General features: G+C 45.6%; 1 protein-coding gene across 2 annotated transcripts; it reads left to right on the forward strand.

Annotated features, from left to right (window-relative positions):
* Window positions 1–383: 383 nt before the first annotated feature.
* Window positions 384–8929, forward strand: LOC125537670 (protein MEI2-like 4). Of its 2 annotated transcripts, none has more exons than XM_048700987.2 (14): window positions 384–847; window positions 1406–1499; window positions 2141–2482; window positions 2982–3382; window positions 3464–3622; window positions 3803–3919; window positions 3991–4139; window positions 5015–5106; window positions 5187–5648; window positions 5920–6559; window positions 6666–6750; window positions 6846–6914; window positions 7189–7368; window positions 8254–8929. In XM_048700987.2, the coding sequence occupies exons 3-14, from the start codon at window positions 2239–2241 to the stop codon at window positions 8425–8427; spliced, it is 2772 nt and encodes a 923-aa protein (XP_048556944.1). In that variant the 5' UTR covers window positions 384–847; window positions 1406–1499; window positions 2141–2238; the 3' UTR covers window positions 8428–8929. The 2 variants fall into 2 exon arrangements, with proteins under 2 accessions (XP_048556944.1, XP_048556945.2); XM_048700988.2 differs by having other exon boundaries at window positions 2190–2482.
* Window positions 8930–16841: the final 7912 nt, after the last annotated feature.

Here is a 16841-nt window from a genome sequence, read left to right on the forward strand (position 1 = left end):
AACTCCAGCGGTCCAGTCCCGATCGACCCCCACACAACTCGTACTGGTGAGCGTTATCCTGTCCCACACCAGACAATCGGAGAACGTGACCTCCGCGTCACCTCACCGCGCCAACCCCCACCCCTCCGCGAAATAATTCCGTCCCCGTCCAAACGCCGCTTCCCACCCGGGCCGACGCGCAGCCACGCGGGTCCCGACGTCTGACACCGGCCCCAGCTCACTGACACGTGGGGCCCCTGACCCGGGTACATGTGCCGTTCGGCACGAACGGAATGGCGGAGGAGCTATCCGGTGCCGCGGTGGGGTGCGCCGCGGGTGAGCCTACCGCGGTGGGGACCACACCGGGCGCGGTATATATAGGCCCCGCACCTTCTGTATCGCGTTTCCACTTAGTCCAATAAATAATATAGTAATACAGCATTTCGCCGCTCTTTTAATTAGATTTTTTTGGCCTTCGTCTCCGCTTCGTCTCGTCTCGTCTCACCACCGCCAGTCCACCACCAGCTCGCCGGAATTCCCTCGCCGGAGACGCGCTGCGGCGGCATACCTAGGAGGAGGAGCGAAGAATGGGGAGGAGTGGAGGGGTGCCCGCTGCCGCGCTCGCTCGCTAGGGTTAGGTGCGCGCGTGCGTGAGGATGGAGCTCGCTCTCTGAGCTCGCCTCGACCCCCCGCTGAGGGCATTAGCTGTGCCGTCGCTGCGCGCTGGGTGATCTGCCCTCCTGTGAGCTCCGGGGGAGCCGTTTTGGCTTGCGCCATGGAGCCGTCTCTTCCGGGCGCGGCCACGGGTTGCGTGTTGCGGTAAGCTCCTGGCCGCGACAAGCTGAAGGGGATCTCGACTGCCGATCTGGTGAGCGTACAAATTCTTCCGTTTCTAACAATTTTTTTGCGGGTTTTCATGCAAATTCGGGGTGCGTTTGTGCAGAAAAATGGTGTTTGAATTCCTGGAGGTATTTGTTTGGGGGTAATTTTGTGCGTATTTTTCTCGCTTTGTGTGATCTGTGCTCGGGTTCGGGGGATACTTTGATGCGGTTGGGCAGTATTTTGGTCTCTTCTGCCTTTTTATTTTGATCACAAGTTTCTTGTGCTCTTTCGAGCTCGTCGAGGACGAGGAGCATTAAATTTCCCGTCGTCTTTTGCGCTGTTTTATGGCTAATTAGTTTGGGAGCACAGAGTTCTGCACGGAATTTTGCATAACCTTTTTTAATCGTTCAATTCGAGTTGTTCCGGTCCTAAATTTTGCAGAATTTCTCCAGTGTTCCGTAGCCGGTCTCGTGAGTTCGATTTTGGGTTCACGGTCGATCAAATCTAGGCCTCGGGACTGCATTTTCTCGCGTTTATTATTTGATGATCTGCTTCAGTCGAGCTACCTGAGGTGTTGAAACTTGGTATCTGTCTATCTTTCAAGGTGCTAGCAGGATGCCAGCTAGAATCATGGAGCAGAGGCACCACATGCCCCCATTCCACCTCCCCGTGGAGTCCGAATCGTCTTCTCCCATGTGGTAAGCCAACTGCAATAGCCATTATTGCCCGATATCCTTAAATGATGTCTAATGATGGACTGCATTCTTTCTTACTTTAGGGTAGGGGGTACTAATTGGTTCAGTTTTGGGGTGACTTGGTCAGTATCATTAACAACTAGACCTAGGTTAATTCCTTCATCATTATCGAATTCTTTTTGTAGAGGCCTGTTGGACACTTCAGGCAGGAATGTTTTCCTGAGCATGTTAGTGACTACCTGAACATTCGTGTAATTTGTAGGTGCTTATTAGTTTATTCTTCGGGTAGTTTCTCTCGGACTAAATAAAATGTGACCTAGCAGAACACTGTTACAGTTTACGGATATGTGGGGGCATCCGAGGTTCCACATATGGGACAATTGATCGAGCAAGATTGGAGGATGTGTATCGTTGTTTCCAGGTAGCTTAAGGTAGCTGTCTTGCTATATATGGGTGAAGCAGCTGATTTGGAAGGCACATGGTCTCACAGGGGTGATTGGGTATCGATTATTGACAGATGCGCATGGATGTTGCCTACAATGATTCTTCCATTAAATAATTCTGATGTTGCTTCATCACTTCTCTTTGCGCTCAGTTTTTGTGTTCGTTTTTATGGCTGATTTATTTCTTGTTTTGAAAAACAGAAAAAAGATTCATTGATTTCGGGAAGTAGGTCTGCTGCATCTTCTCCAGTCAAAAAGCCAAAGCCTATTGGCAAAAGGTTGTGCATCAATTAGGACTTATGGACCCATACAAGTTGATGGACCAGAAAACTCCCTTTGGTGAGCACAAGTTGTTGGGCCATCAAAGGCATGTTAACCTGCCGCCAACCCCCTGGAGGGCTGATCAAGATCCTCTACAACAACATGATTCATTTTCGAAGCCGTTGGCTTTATTTCCTAATGCTAGAAAAGGACATTTAAATATGACCCAATATGAGAATGGACTTTTCTCAAGCTCCCTTCCAGACATTTTTGACAACAAATGTAAGCCCTTGATCCTTGTCTCTTGCAGTTTTTATTTCATTTATTATAGCACTTCATAACACTGAACTATGAACTGCGTCCATCCGATATGGTACTCCTCCCTTCAGTTCATATAAATAATACTCCCTCCGTCCCAAAATGTAAGACGCTTTTTGACACTATACTAATGTTAAAAAGCGTCTTATATTATGAGACGGAGGGAGTAGTATGCAGATAACGGAAAGGGTAAACAAAAGAAGATAAGGAAAATATTTTTATTTGCTTATTAATAAAAAGCTTGTTTGCTTTTATTGACTGTTTCACTTCAGTGAAATCTGAGCTTTTCTTGCTACATCCAAGTGAGAAACGAGACAAACTGGCCTGAGCTTTTCATGCTACATCCAATTGAGAAATGAGAGTCTGTCCTGTGCTTTTCATGCTAAGTCCAAGTGAGAAAAGAGACAATCTGCAGTAATATTAGTGCTTAATATTAAACCACTTTTCATTTGCTGATGTGCAGTGAGACTAACACCTAAGAATGGCCTTGTTGGCCAGCCAGCTGAAAAGGAACTCAACCATGCAGATGACGAGCCTTTTGAATTAACTCAGGAAATTGAGGCACAAGTAATTGGCAATCTCCTCCCTGATGACGACGACTTATTGTCAGGTGTTCTTTATAATGTGGGTCACCCTGCCCGTGCTAATAACATGGATGACATTGATGACGATATATTCTCTACTGGAGGTGGAATGGAATTGGAAGCTGATGAAAATAACAAATTGCTAAAACTTAACGGAGGTGCCAACACCGGTCAGACTGGGTTCAACGGCCTACTGTATGGCGAAAACCCCTCGAGAACCCTTTCCATTAGAAACATTAATACCAATGTTGAGGATACTGAATTGAAACTCCTATTTGAGGTAAGTTCCATCTTCCAGCTTGACTTTCTCCCAACTCTGAAGGCAATATATTTCACCTGATAGCATTTATTTTCTTTGTAGCAATATGGAGACATCCGAACACTTTACACTGCCTACAAACATCATGGTTTAGTGATGATATCTTACTATGATATAAGATCGGCAGAACGTGCCATGAAAGCGCTTCAAAGCAAGCCATTCATGCAGTGGAAACTTGAGATACATTACTCCATCCCAACGGTATTTCCTTGATATAATGCCATTCTGACTTGATATGATGTGGTGCTTTGACATTACTTAATGTGATATTACTACGATGTTTGCTTGCCATTATTTGTTGCATTGGTACTTAATTGGCACTGGAAATGTATTTATACTTGCAAGAATGTTCACATTCTAATGCTGACTTTGTTCCAATAGGAGAACCCTTTGGAGAATGATAATAACCAGGGCACACTTGCAGTGATTAACCTAGACCAGTCTGTAACTAATGATGATCTTCGTCATATATTTGGTGGCTATGGTGAAATCAAGGCGGTATGGCCTCCGCACTAACCAACTCTTATGTCAGCTAGTACACTACAGATACTAACTTCCTTGTTTATCAGATTCACGGGACATCACAAAATGGCCATCACAAATACGTTGAGTTTTTTGATACCAGAGCAGCAGAAGCTGCACTTTATGCTTTGAACATGAGAGATATTGCAGGAAAGAAAATCAGATTAGAGCGCTGCTGCCTGGGCGACGGTAAACGGTATTACTGTGACCATAATTTTGCGCATCTGTCCATTTTTAGTGCTTCTAGTGCCTTCGCTTTTCGAAGAGTCTTATTACACACCTTGTGTCGGCTACCCTTCATGAAGTTCTTTTTTCTCCAACACGCTTTAGAATGCTGTTATTTTTTATTAGAGGAAGGTACTGAAATGGCACAAGGTATGACCAATGGAAGCCAAAAATGAACAGAAAAACTAAAAAACCAGCAAACAAAAAACCAAAAAGGCTAAGAAGACTAACAAAATCTAACCAAAACTAGCATAATGACCTATATATACTATACCAATTAGGAAGCAAGAGACCTGAAGCCCCAGTAAGCAGCAGAATATGGCGGTCCAGTCGGTAGCAGCAACCTTCGCAGATCAACTTTGTATAAAGTTATCTGGGTATCTGCGAATTGAGGAAATATATAATTCAACGGTGTTTATGGTCTTGCATATACTGTGAAGTTGGTAAACATATCGTCAATGGACATATACAGTATACACGGGGCTGATGCAATTCCTGTCTCTTCAATAAAATATGTTTTAGTTATTAAACACGCAAACTTGTGATTGACTTTTAATATGATTTTTTAGAGTCGTCATTTGCACTTGAATTCAAAGTTGGTTGTATACTTGTATATTTCTTGTTTTAGGGAAGTGTGCTTTGGAGTTTGGAGGAAATTGGTAGGTGTAAAAAAATCTTTTCATATGATGTGCAGGAAGATGTGTTTTAGAACTTGATGCAGAACGTCCCCCCTATGGATTATTATGCTTGTCTAAACTTTATTTTTGGAGGAAGAAACAAGAGCATCTGACTTTCCTTATGCCTATTCTTACAACTGTATTAGTAATGCTAGTTTTTGCACAACAGTTTGACGCGGCACAGGCCTCCTGAGTTGGAGCACGAAGAGTATGGTGCATGCAAGCTAGGAAATGCAAACAGTCTGCCGTCAACTTACTACGGTATGCAGTTTGATTTCAAATCACGAGACATGTTTCTGCTGCTAATCGCATTTACTAACCTATGTATGGCATAATACAAGGTTCTGTCAACATGGCTTCCATGACTTCCGCTGGTCCTGAACATGGGATCTCTCGGGTTCTGCGTCCCAGAGTTCAGCCACCAATACACCAATTCAGGGAGGGAGCTTTCCTGGATGTTCCCTCAAATACTATGCAAAGTATATCCTCTCCTGTTAGAATTGCAACTGCAGTAACGCATAACAACCGGTCGACTGTCGGTGAGAATGGTCATTCACTTGGAAAGATGGGTGGACAGATTAATGGACACTTGAATTATGGATTTCATGGGGTTGGAGCTTTCAATCCACATTCCCTTCCTGACTTTCGCAACGGCCAAAGTAATGGTATTTCTTGCAACTTAGGCACAATATCACCCATTGGAGTTAAGAGCAACTCTAGAACTGCTGAAGGAATGGAGAGCAGACATCTTTACAAAGTTGGTTCTGCTAACCTTGGTGGTCATTCTTCTGGTCATACCGAAGGTACTAATTTGGGTGCCTTATTTACTGATGTAGCCATATGTTTATGGAGACGCACTGTTTCCATTAGGTTCATTTGCCATCTCTTTCCCTTCCAGTCATTTTCTTGAAAATGTCAATTTTGAAAGAACATATGCTTTGATATCAATAATACAGAAGCTTTTATAGCTTAATGGTAATTGGTGTAGCCTAAATTATACTATTTTTGAGGTTGCAACTATTCTGTTTAGACAATGCAATTAGGCTTACATGGGCATGCCTTGTGTTCTTGTAGCACCCGGGTTTTCAAGAACTGGAAGCTGCCCCCTTCATGGCCACCAAGTAGCGTGGAATAATTCAAATAACTCCCATCACCATACCTCCTCTCCCATGCTATGGACGAACTCAGGATCATTTATCAATAATATACCATCTCGACCTCCCATGCAAGCGCATGGAATTTCAAGAACATCTCGCATGCTTGAAAATGTCCTTCCAGTGAATCATCATGTTGGATCTGCACCAGCTGTCAATCCATCAATTTTGGATAGGAGAACTGGTTATGCAGGGGAGCTGATGGAAGCGCCAAGTTTCCACCCTGGGAGTGCTGGAAGCATGGGTTTCTCTGGTAGTCCGCATCTGCATCAGTTGGAGCTCACTAGCATGTTTCCTCAGAGTGGAGGGAACCAAGCCATGTCCCCTGCACACATTGGTGCTCGATCTCCTCAGCAGAGGGGGCATATGTTTAATGGAAGGGGTCATATAGGTCCCCCTCCATCTTCATTTGATTCACCAGGTGAACGTGCAAGGAGCCGAAGAAACGAGTCATGTGCTAATCAATCGGATAATAAAAGGCAGTATGAGCTAGACATTGAGCGTATAGTCTGCGGCGAGGATTCCCGGACTACTTTAATGATAAAGAACATCCCAAACAAGTATACATCTGGGACTTTCTGATTTTGTTCTAGTTTATGTGCAAGTGTCACTCTATTTGAAGTCACGCCATGTTTTGATGTTTCTATTGCCTTAATGGTATTTCAGGTACACCTCTAAGATGCTTTTGACCGCTATTGATGAAAATCACAAGGGAACTTATGATTTTATCTATCTTCCAATTGACTTTAAGGTGAATGGAGCTTTTGTAAACAGCTGTTGCATGTTTATCCTTGGTTCGACATTACTTGCATACAACGAACTAATGGTGCTCATGTGCATTTTCAGAATAAATGCAACGTGGGCTACGCATTCATCAATATGATAAGTCCTGAACATATTGTTCCATTCTATAAGGTGAGAGTGAGATGTTACAAGTTATGAAATGGCGGCAGTGTATTAGATAAAGCTTCATGTTGACATTTTTATATGATTTTTCACCCTCTGCTTTCCTCGTCATTTCTTTTTCCATAACTACCTGTATTACACTATCATGCTACAATTGCATGGATTTTGGATATCGCATGTCAGGTAGTCAGTAGTACCTTTACCATTTCTGGTTTCACGCTCTAAGCATTTTTTACCTAATGTCAGTCGATAAATGAACAACATACATGCCTGTCTCTTTCAGATATTTCATGGGAAAAGGTGGGAGAAATTCAATAGCGAGAAGGTAGCATCACTTGCATATGCTAGAATCCAAGGAAAATCATCTCTAATTGCGCACTTCCAAAATTCAAGTTTGATGAATGAGGATAAACGCTGCCGCCCTATACTTTTTCACTCAGATGGTCCAAATGCAGGGGATCAAGTATGTTCTCTGATTGTCCATATCCTTTGCTGTATTACTGTTTCGATAGGGCACCTGACTTGGTGCCACTAACTAGATGACCTGTATATCTTATTGTGTGCCCATCCAATACATGATCGGTGAAGTCCACACACATACCTAATTTTATATCATTATATTTTTATTATCTTGCATCTGAAATTAAGCAGTAGACCTTACACAGTTTAGTATGTTTTTTTCTTATGCCACGTCAGAACTTTTCCTGAGTATTTCTTTCCTTTAGAATTGTATTGACGCGGAAAGAAATACTGAGGAAAAATTCTTACTCCCTCCGTTCCAAATTACTCGTCGTGGTTTTAGTTCAAGAGTACTAATCAAAATCCTACAAATCATGGAATATGATCCTCAATTCATTCTAAATCCTTTGAAACAAGGAGGTCCTTGAGGATTCAAGCATAGGCTCATCGTTCTTGTTTCCTAGTGTTGCTATGTTCTTTTTAATGATACATATAGCTGTATAGGCTCATCATTTTCTTCACATATGGTGGTGTTTGATGCGCAATTGGGATACATTGTGGGTTAGGGAGCGGAAAATAAAACCATCTTGTTAACATTAGGCAGGGCTATGAGTTTGGAGTAGAGAATATAGTGCATACATGACAAGATTGCCCCTCGATAATGGCTTTACTTAATTTTGTGTGTATATATTTTTTGTATTTTTAACATTATTACTCAACCTGTCTACAAAAAACCATCGTTCTGATTGGACTTCAAACTGTGGTATATGAAACTACATATCCCATGCCAAACACCCCAATAGATTGAACTCCTCCCACCCACTATTTCCATTCTTACCTCCCATGATGAGTCTGAACTGACCATGTTTTTGTTGTAAACTTTTCTCAGGAACCTTTTCCAATGGGAACACACGTCCGTTCTAGGCCTGGGCGATCCAGGGTTTTGAGCTGCGAAGAAAGTCACCGGGACACTCTGTCATCTTCTGCCAACAATTGGACTCCTTCCAACGGGGGCGGCCACGCTTCAGGCTACTCAAAGGAGGCTGACCCAACCACAGCTTGAAAGCTGAAGCACTAACCACAACATCAACATCCAACCTTTTGACATTTGCAATCCCAGTTTTCACATTACCATCCTTTCTCACCTCTTTTTGCTTGTGGTATTTTCGGAGTCTGTAGCTATTTAGTACTTTCTATGTCGTGGGCTACCAGAGGCTTCCTAGAGGCTGCAAATTTTGTCGCTGAGTAGAAGCAAGGGAACGGACGGAGGGTGCTCCCAGTTTCTCCTGAGCCTATATGCGTGTATTAACTGAAGGCCGTGGAAGGCAAAACTCGTGGGGAGCTCTCTGAGATTTTGGACTGTAAGGTGTAACCCAGCGTTGTACAGGGTTTCCTAGTAAGAATGCATGACGGGGACAGCCGACACTGTATTGGTGCTGTTGTATGAAAGGCAGGCTGTGCCATGCAGCGTCTTTTGAAACTGTTTTGATGTTAACTAGGAAACATGCCCGTGTGTTGCAACGGGAGAAATAAAATCCTTGACATAATGATAATTGTTTAAGACACTCCATGGGTACATGCGCATCATTTCAATATGGTGAAGCACTAATAGCATAAGCAGTGAAAGCTTAATTTACAATTCAACTTTAATGGTGCCAAAAATAGTTACAAAGACATGCATTATTTCATACATAGATTTATAGCTATAGAGTATCTACTGCTAGTGTCGAATTTTTAGCATGTTAGTTGTAGTCTTTGTGCACAAAATAAGAGTGTTTTTTACTATACAAAATCTCATTGATGACATTTCCAACAAAATTTTAAATTATTATGCTGGTACAATTTTAAATTGAGGAAATCTAAGGAGGCTAATAATTATTTTAGGTTACCTCAAATTCATTTTTTTTCTTAGAGATATTGAAAATTTATTTTGTCATTGTGAGTTTATTTAATTTTCTGACACAAAGTCTATTTTTTTTACATGATCTTGGTTGGCCGTTGTATCCGAAATAGGATTATCTTTGTGGCAAAACAAACACTCACATATGTAGTTAGTTTTTTCATTAAGAGTATGAGCGTCCTGTGGGTCGCGCTCATGCAGCTATAGCTGCAGTCTTCATCAGGTTTGATGAAGATTGTTTTCGTCAGGGAAGACCCAATCCAATCCACCTCCACGTCTCCGCAGCGCAGAGACTGCACCGCATGCCACAGCTCCTCCTGCGTCCCGCGCCGCCGGTCAGCAGCGCCTGCCGCGCCCTTGCGTCAGATTGCAAGATGGACGAGTCATACCGCCGCTTCGCCGTCAAACAAAAAGGCCGCAAAGCTGTCATTGGGCCGACTGCATCATCACAAACGGGTTCAAGCGGATACGCCGCATTGTCTATTACCAGCCTACTCTCTTTCTGATGAAGAGAATCCACAAGCAGCTACCAAGCAAACTCTTCGTCACCGATTCACCGATTCAACTTCATTGCATGGAGTTGAACCCGTATACAACGTTGCTCGTCGATGTTTTGTCAGGCGTCAGTACATCCCCCTGTCCATCCTCAACAGGGTCACATACCACTACCAGATTCAGATGGCCACCATGTACGCCTTTGCCGACGCCGGCTCCACTGCCATCGAGAAGGGCTGCGCGGCTGTGCTCGCATAGTACTGCACCTTTGCCGGCCAGCTCCGCAAGTGTCCCGGCAACATGCCGGTGTGGGGTCCTGAACGACCGCATCATGCGTGCGCTCCTCCAGTCCTCAGTACGTGCCCAACCGCGAAGTCTGCGGTTGTCCACGGCATGGAAAGAGAGAAGCTGGTGGCGGACTGTGCTGCTGCTACCTGAGTTCCTCTACTCTGTGTTGTGTTTGTCGCCAGCAGTGTTGAACATGTGTATCTGTACATAGGTCTGGGTTTCGTATGCAGTACCAGTAGTGTCTATCTCCTTTTGTATGTATGTGTATCTTAGGAGACAAGATACCGGTCACACCCCTTGTACCTATATATATGTGCCTAATCCACGATCAATAAATCATCGATGCACCAAATCATTCTCTACATGGTATCTATCGCAAGTCGATCCCCTACCACTTCCGCCTAACCCTAGCCGCTTGCTGCACCGCTCGCGCCGCGCCGCTCCCTTCCCGCGCCACTATGACTTCCTCCGGCTCCTCCTCCTACAACCCCTTCACCGGGCCGGACCCCGCCGACATCCGTGACATCAACATCCACGACCGCGTCCCGTCGTCCTCGATGCCACCGACGCCACGTACTTCGCGTGGAACAAGTACTTCTCGCTGCTCTTCCGTGAGAACAACCTCGTGGATCACGTTGACGGCTCCGTTGACTCCCGCACCATGGTGGGCGACTCCGAGTGGACCGCGATCGACGCCACGCTCATCCGGTGGTTCTTCACCACCATCTTGAAGGACCTGTTTCACACGGTCGTGAGCGATGGTGATGATGCCCGCGCTGTGTGGGTCAATCTCAATGGCCTTTTCGCTGACAACAAGATTCAGCGCCGCGTATTTTTGCAGCAGAAATTTTTTGACTGTCATCAGGATGATCAGTCTATCGATGACTACTGCCGCCGTCTGAAGACGTTGGCGGATGAGCTCCGTGACATTGGCGCCAAGGTTGATGACGACCTCCTCCTCAGCACGCTCACCGCCGGCCTCAATGAGGACTTCGGTAACGCCGCCTCCAACCTCTCCCTCATATCGGAGCCCTCCTTCCCCAAGTTTGTGGCATACTTGCGGTTGGAGGAGCGCCGGATGAAGGGGGTCAAGAAGCGCGTGCAGCACCACACCCTCGCCGTCGGCACCTCGCGTGGTGCCCCTCCACCGGCCACCCCGCCCGCGCCCCATCACCAGCCGGCACCCCCAGCGCCTCCAAGGTTTTACCCCCTCCCGCCCGCGCCCTCTCGCCCCACCCACTGCCCCCAGCAGCCGCAACAGGGTGGCGGGCGCCACGGCAACCACCGTGGGGGCGGTCGCAAAGAGGTGCAGGGGGGCCCTCGTCAGCAGCAGCAGCAGCAGGCCACCCTGCCCTGGAATTACGGCACCAACCCATGGACGGCGTCGTACACGCGTACTCGATGCCGGTTCCTCGGGCTCCCGCTCCTGTTGGAAATATGCCCTAAAGGCAATAATAAAAGGATTATTATTATATTTCCTTGTTCATGATAATTGTCTTTTATTCATGCTATAATTGTGTTATCTGGAAATCGTAATACATGTGTGAATGCATAAACACCAACATGTCCCTAGTAAGCCTCTAGTTGACTAGCTCGTTGATCAACAGATAGTCATGGTTTCCTGACTATGGACATTGGATGTCATTGATAACGAGATCACATCATTAGGAGAATGATGTGATGGACAAGACCCAATCCTAAACATAGCACAAGATCATATAGTTCGTTTGCTAGAGTTTTTCCAATGTCAAGTATCTTTTCCTTAGACCATGAGATCGTGTAACTCCCGGATACCGTAGGAGTGCTTTGGGTGTACCAAACGTCACAACGTAACTGGGTGACTATAAAGGTATACTACGGGTATCTCCGAAAGTGTCTGTTGGGTTGACACGAATCAAGACTGGGATTTGTCACTCCATATGACGGAGAGGTATCTCTGGGCCCACTCGGTAATGCATCATCATAATGAGCTCAAAGTGACCAAGTGTCTGGTCACGGGATCATGCATTACGGTACGAGTAAAGTGACTTGCCGGTAACGAGTTTGAACGAGGTATTGGGATACCGACGATCGAATCTCGGGCAAGTAACGTACCGATTGACAAAGGGAATTGTATACGGGGTTGCTTGAATCCTTGACATCGTGGTTCATCCGATGAGATCATCGAGGAGCATGTGGGAGCCAACATGGGTATCCAGATCCCGCTGTTGGTTATTGACCGGAGAGTCGTCTCGGTCATGTCTACATGTCTCCCAAACCCGTAGGGTCTACACACTTAAGGTTCGGTGATGCTAGGGTTGTAGAGATATGAGTATGCAGTAACCCGAAAGTTGTTCGGAGTCCCGGATGAGATCCCGGACGTCACGAGGAGTTCCGGAATGGTCCGGAGGTGAAGAATTATATATAGGAAGTGCAGTTTCGGCCATCGGGAGAGTTTCGGGGGTCAGCGGTATTGTACCGGGACCACCGGAAGGGTCCGGGGGTCCACCGGGTGGGGCCACCCATTCCGGAGGGCCTCATGGGCTGAAGTGGGGAGGGAACCAGGCCATAGTGGTCTGGTGCGCCCCCCCTTGGCCCTCCCATGCGCCTAGGGTTGGGAACCCTAGGGATGGGGGCGCCTCCACTTGCCTTGGGGGGCACTCCACCCCCTTGGCCGCCGCCCCCCTAGGAGATCCCATCTCCTAGGGCCGGCGCACCCCCTAGGAGGGCCTATATAAAGGGGGGGAGGGAGGGCAGCCGCACCCGAAGCCTTGGCGCCTCCCTCTCCCCTGCTACACCTCTCCCTCTCGCAGAAGCTCGGCAAAGCCCTGCTGCGATCACTGCTGCATCCACCACCACGCCGTCGTGCTGCTGGATCTCTGTCAACCTCTCCTTTCCCCTTGCTGGATCAAGAAGGAGGAGACGTCATCCGCTCCGTACGTGTGTTGAACGCGGAGGTGCCGTCCGTTCCGCACTTGGTCATCGGTGATTTGGATCACGGCGAGTACGACTCCATCATCCCCGTTCTCTTGAACACTTCCGCTCGCGATCTACAAGGGTATGTAGATGCACTCCCCTCTCGTTGCTAGATGACTCCATAGATAGATCTTGGTGAAACGTAGAGAATTTTTTTTGTTTTTTGCAACGTTCCCCAACAGTGGCATCATGAGCTAGGTCTATGCGTAGTTCTCTTTGCACGAGTAGAACACAATTTGTTGTGGGCGTAGATGTTGTCAACTTTCTTGCCGCTACTAGTATTATTTTGCTTCAGCAGTATTGTGGGATGAAGCGGCCCAGACCAACCTTACACGTACGCTTACGTGAGACCGGTTCCACCGACTGACATGCACTAGTTGCATAAGGTGGCTGGCGGGTGTCTGTCTCTCCCACTTTAGTTGGAGCGGATTCGACGAAAAGGGTCCTTATGAAGGGTAAATAGAAGTTGACAAATCACGTTGTGGCTTGAACGTAGGTAAGAAAACGTTCTTGCTAGAACCCTCTTGCAGCCACGTAAAACTTGCAACAACAATTAGAGGACGTCTAACTTGTTTTTGCAGCAAGTGTTTTGTGATGTGATATGGCCAAAGTTGTGATGGATGATGAATGATATATGTGATGTATGAGATCATGTTCTTGTAATAGGAATCACGACTTGCATGTCGATGAGTATGACAACCGGCAGGAGCCATAGGAGTTGTCTTTATTTTTTGTATGACCTGCGTGTCATTGAGAAACGCCATGTAAATTACTTTACTTTATTGCTAAATGTGTTAGCCATAGTAGTAGAAGTAATATTTGGCGAGCAACTTCATGGAGACACGATGATGGAGATCATGATGATGGAGATCATGGTGTCATGCCGGTGACAAGATGATCATGGAGCCCCAAGATGGAGATCACAGGAGCTATATGATATTGGCCATATCATGCCACTATTATTTGATTGCATGAGATGTTTATCATGTTTTTGCATCTTGTTTACTTAGAACGACGGTAGTAAATAAGATGATCCCTCATAATAATTTCAAGAAAGTGTTCCCCCTAACTGTGCACCGTTGCGACAGTTCGTTGTTTCGAAGCACCACGTGATGATCGGGTGTGATAGATTCCAACGTTCACATACAATGGGTGTAAGACAGATTTACACATGCAAACACTTAGGTTGACTTGACGAGCCTAGCATGTACAGACATGGCCTCGGAACACAGAAGACCGAAAGGTCGAGCATGAGTCGTATAGAAGATACGATCAACATGAAGATGTTCACCGATGTTGACTAGTCCGTCTCACGTGATGATCGGACACGGCCTAGTTAACTCGGATCATGTTATACTTAGATGATTGGAGGGATGTCTATCTGAGTGGGAGTTCATTGAATAATTTGATTAGATGAACTTAATTATCATGAACTTAGTCTAAAATCTTTACAACATGTCTTGTAGATCAAATGGCCAACGTTGTCCTCAACTTCAACGCGTTCCTAGAGAAAACCAAGCTGAAAGACGATGGCAGCAACTATACGGACTGGGTCCGGAACCTGAGGATCATCCTCATAGCTGCCAAGAAAGATTATGTCCTACAAGCACCGCTAGGTGAAGCACCTGCTCTCCCTGCAGAACAAGACATTATGAACGCTTGGCAAACACGTGCTGATGATTACTCCCTCATTCAGTGCGGCATGCTTTACAGCTTAGAACCGGGGCCCCAAAAGCGTTTTGAGAGATACGGAGCATATGAGATGTTCGAAGAGCTGAAAATGGTTTTTCAAGCTCATGCCCGGTCGAGATATATGAAGTCTCTGACAAGTTCTTCAGCTGTAAGATGGAGGAAAACAGTTCTGTCAGTGAGCACATACTCACTATGTCTGGGTTACATAACCGCTTGACTCAGCTAGGAGTTAATCTCCCGGATGACGCGGTCATTGAGAGAATCCTTCAGTCGCTTCCACCAAGCTACAAGAGCTTTGTGATGAACTTCAATATGCAGGGGATGGAAAAGACCATTCCTGAAGTATTTGCAATGCTGAAATCAGTAGAGGTAGAAGTCAAAAAGGAACATCAAGTGTTGATGGTGAATAAAACCACTAAGTTCAAGAAAGGCAAGGGTAAGAAGAACTTCAAGAAGGACGGCAAGGGAGTTGCCACGCCCGGTAAGCAAGCTGCCGGGAAGAAGCCAAAGAATGGACCCAAGCCTGAGACTGAGTGCTTTTATTGCAAGGGAAGTGGTCACTGGAAGCGGAACTGCCCCAAATACTTAGCGGACAAGAAGGTCGGCATCACGAAAGGTATATGTGATATACATGTAATTGATGTGTACCTTACCAGTACTCGTAGTAGCTCCTGGGTATTTGATACCGGTGCAGTTGCTCACATTTGTAACTCAAAGCAGGAGCTGCAGAATAAGCGGAGACTGGCGAAGGACGAGGTGACGACGCGCGTCGGGAATGGTTCCAAGGTCGATGTGATCGCCGTCGGCACGCTACCTCTACATTTACCTACGGGGTTAGTTTTAAACCTCAATAATTGTTATTTAGTGCCAGCTTTGAGCATGAACATTGTATCAGGATCTCGTTTAATTCGAGATGGCTACTCATTTAAATCCGAGAATAATGGTTGTTCCATTTATATGAGAGATATGTTTTATGGTCATGCTCCGATGGTGAATGGTTTATTCTTAATGAATCTCGAGCGTAATGCTACACATATTCATAGTGTGAATACCAAAAGATGTAGGGTTGATAATGATAGTCCCACATACTTGTGGCACTGCCGCCTTGGTCACATAGGTGTCAAACACATGAAGAAGCTCCATGCAGATGGACTTTTAGAGTCTCTTGATTACGAATCATTTGACACGTGCGAACCATGCCTCATGGGTAAAATGACCAAGACTCCGTTCTCAGGAACAATGGAGCGAGAAACCAACTTATTGGAAATCATACATACTGATGTGTGCGGTCCAATGAGTGTTGAGGCTCGCAGTGGCTATCGTTATGTTCTCACCCTCACTGATGACTTGAGTAGATATGGGTATGTATATTTAATGAAACAAAAGTCTGAGACCTTTGAAAAGTTCAAGGAATTTCAGAGTGAGGTTGAGAATCAACGTGACAAGAAAATCATGTTCTTGCGATCAGATCGTGGGGGAGAATATTTGAGTCACGAATTTGGCACACACTTAAGAAAATGTGGAATAGTTTCACAACTCACGTCGCCTGGAACACCTCAGCGTAATGGTGTGTCCGAACGTCGTAATCGCACTCTATTAGATATGGTGCGATCTATGATGTCTCTTACCGATTTACCGCTATCATTTTGGGCCTATGCTTTAGAGACTGCCGCATTCACTTTAAATAGGGCTCCGTCGAAATCCGTTGAGACGACACTGTATGAATTATGGTTTGGGAAGAAACCTAAGCTGTCGTTTCTAAAAGTTTGGGGATGCGATGCTTATGTCAAGAAACTTCAACCTGAAAAGCTCGAACCCAAGTCGAAAAAATGCGTCTTCATAGGATACCCTAAAGAAACTATTGGGTATACCTTCTACCTCAGATCTGAAGGCAAGATCTTTGTTGCCAAGAATGGATCCTTTTCTAGAGAAAGAGTTTCTCTCGAAAGAAGTAAGTGGGAGGAAAGTAGAACTTGATGAAGTATTACCTCTTGAACCGGAAAGTGGCGCAACTCAAGAAAATGTTCCTGAGGTGCCTGCACCGACTAGAGAGGAAGTTAATGATGATGATCATGAAACTTCAGATCAAGTTGCTACTGAACTTCGTAGGTCCACAAGGACACGTTCCGCACCAGAGTGGTACGGCA

The sequence above is a fragment of the Triticum urartu genome, chromosome 2A, assembly GCF_056163025.1.
Source record: "Triticum urartu cultivar PI428250 chromosome 2A, HENAU_Tu73, whole genome shotgun sequence".
In the NCBI taxonomy this organism is placed as follows: Eukaryota; Viridiplantae; Streptophyta; class Magnoliopsida; order Poales; family Poaceae; genus Triticum; species Triticum urartu.

Bases quoted from the DNA above. Each gene is read 5' to 3' on its own strand.
- LOC125537670 (XM_048700988.2), top strand. From the start codon at position 1,417: ATGCCAGCTAGAATCATGGAGCAGAGGCACCACATGCCCCCATTCCAC. The intron at 3,920-3,990 runs GTATGGCCTCCG...CTTGTTTATCAG, and splicing joins GCTATGGTGAAATCAAGGCG to ATTCACGGGACATCACAAAA. The intron at 5,649-5,919 runs GTACTAATTTGG...GTGTTCTTGTAG, and splicing joins TTCTTCTGGTCATACCGAAG to CACCCGGGTTTTCAAGAACT.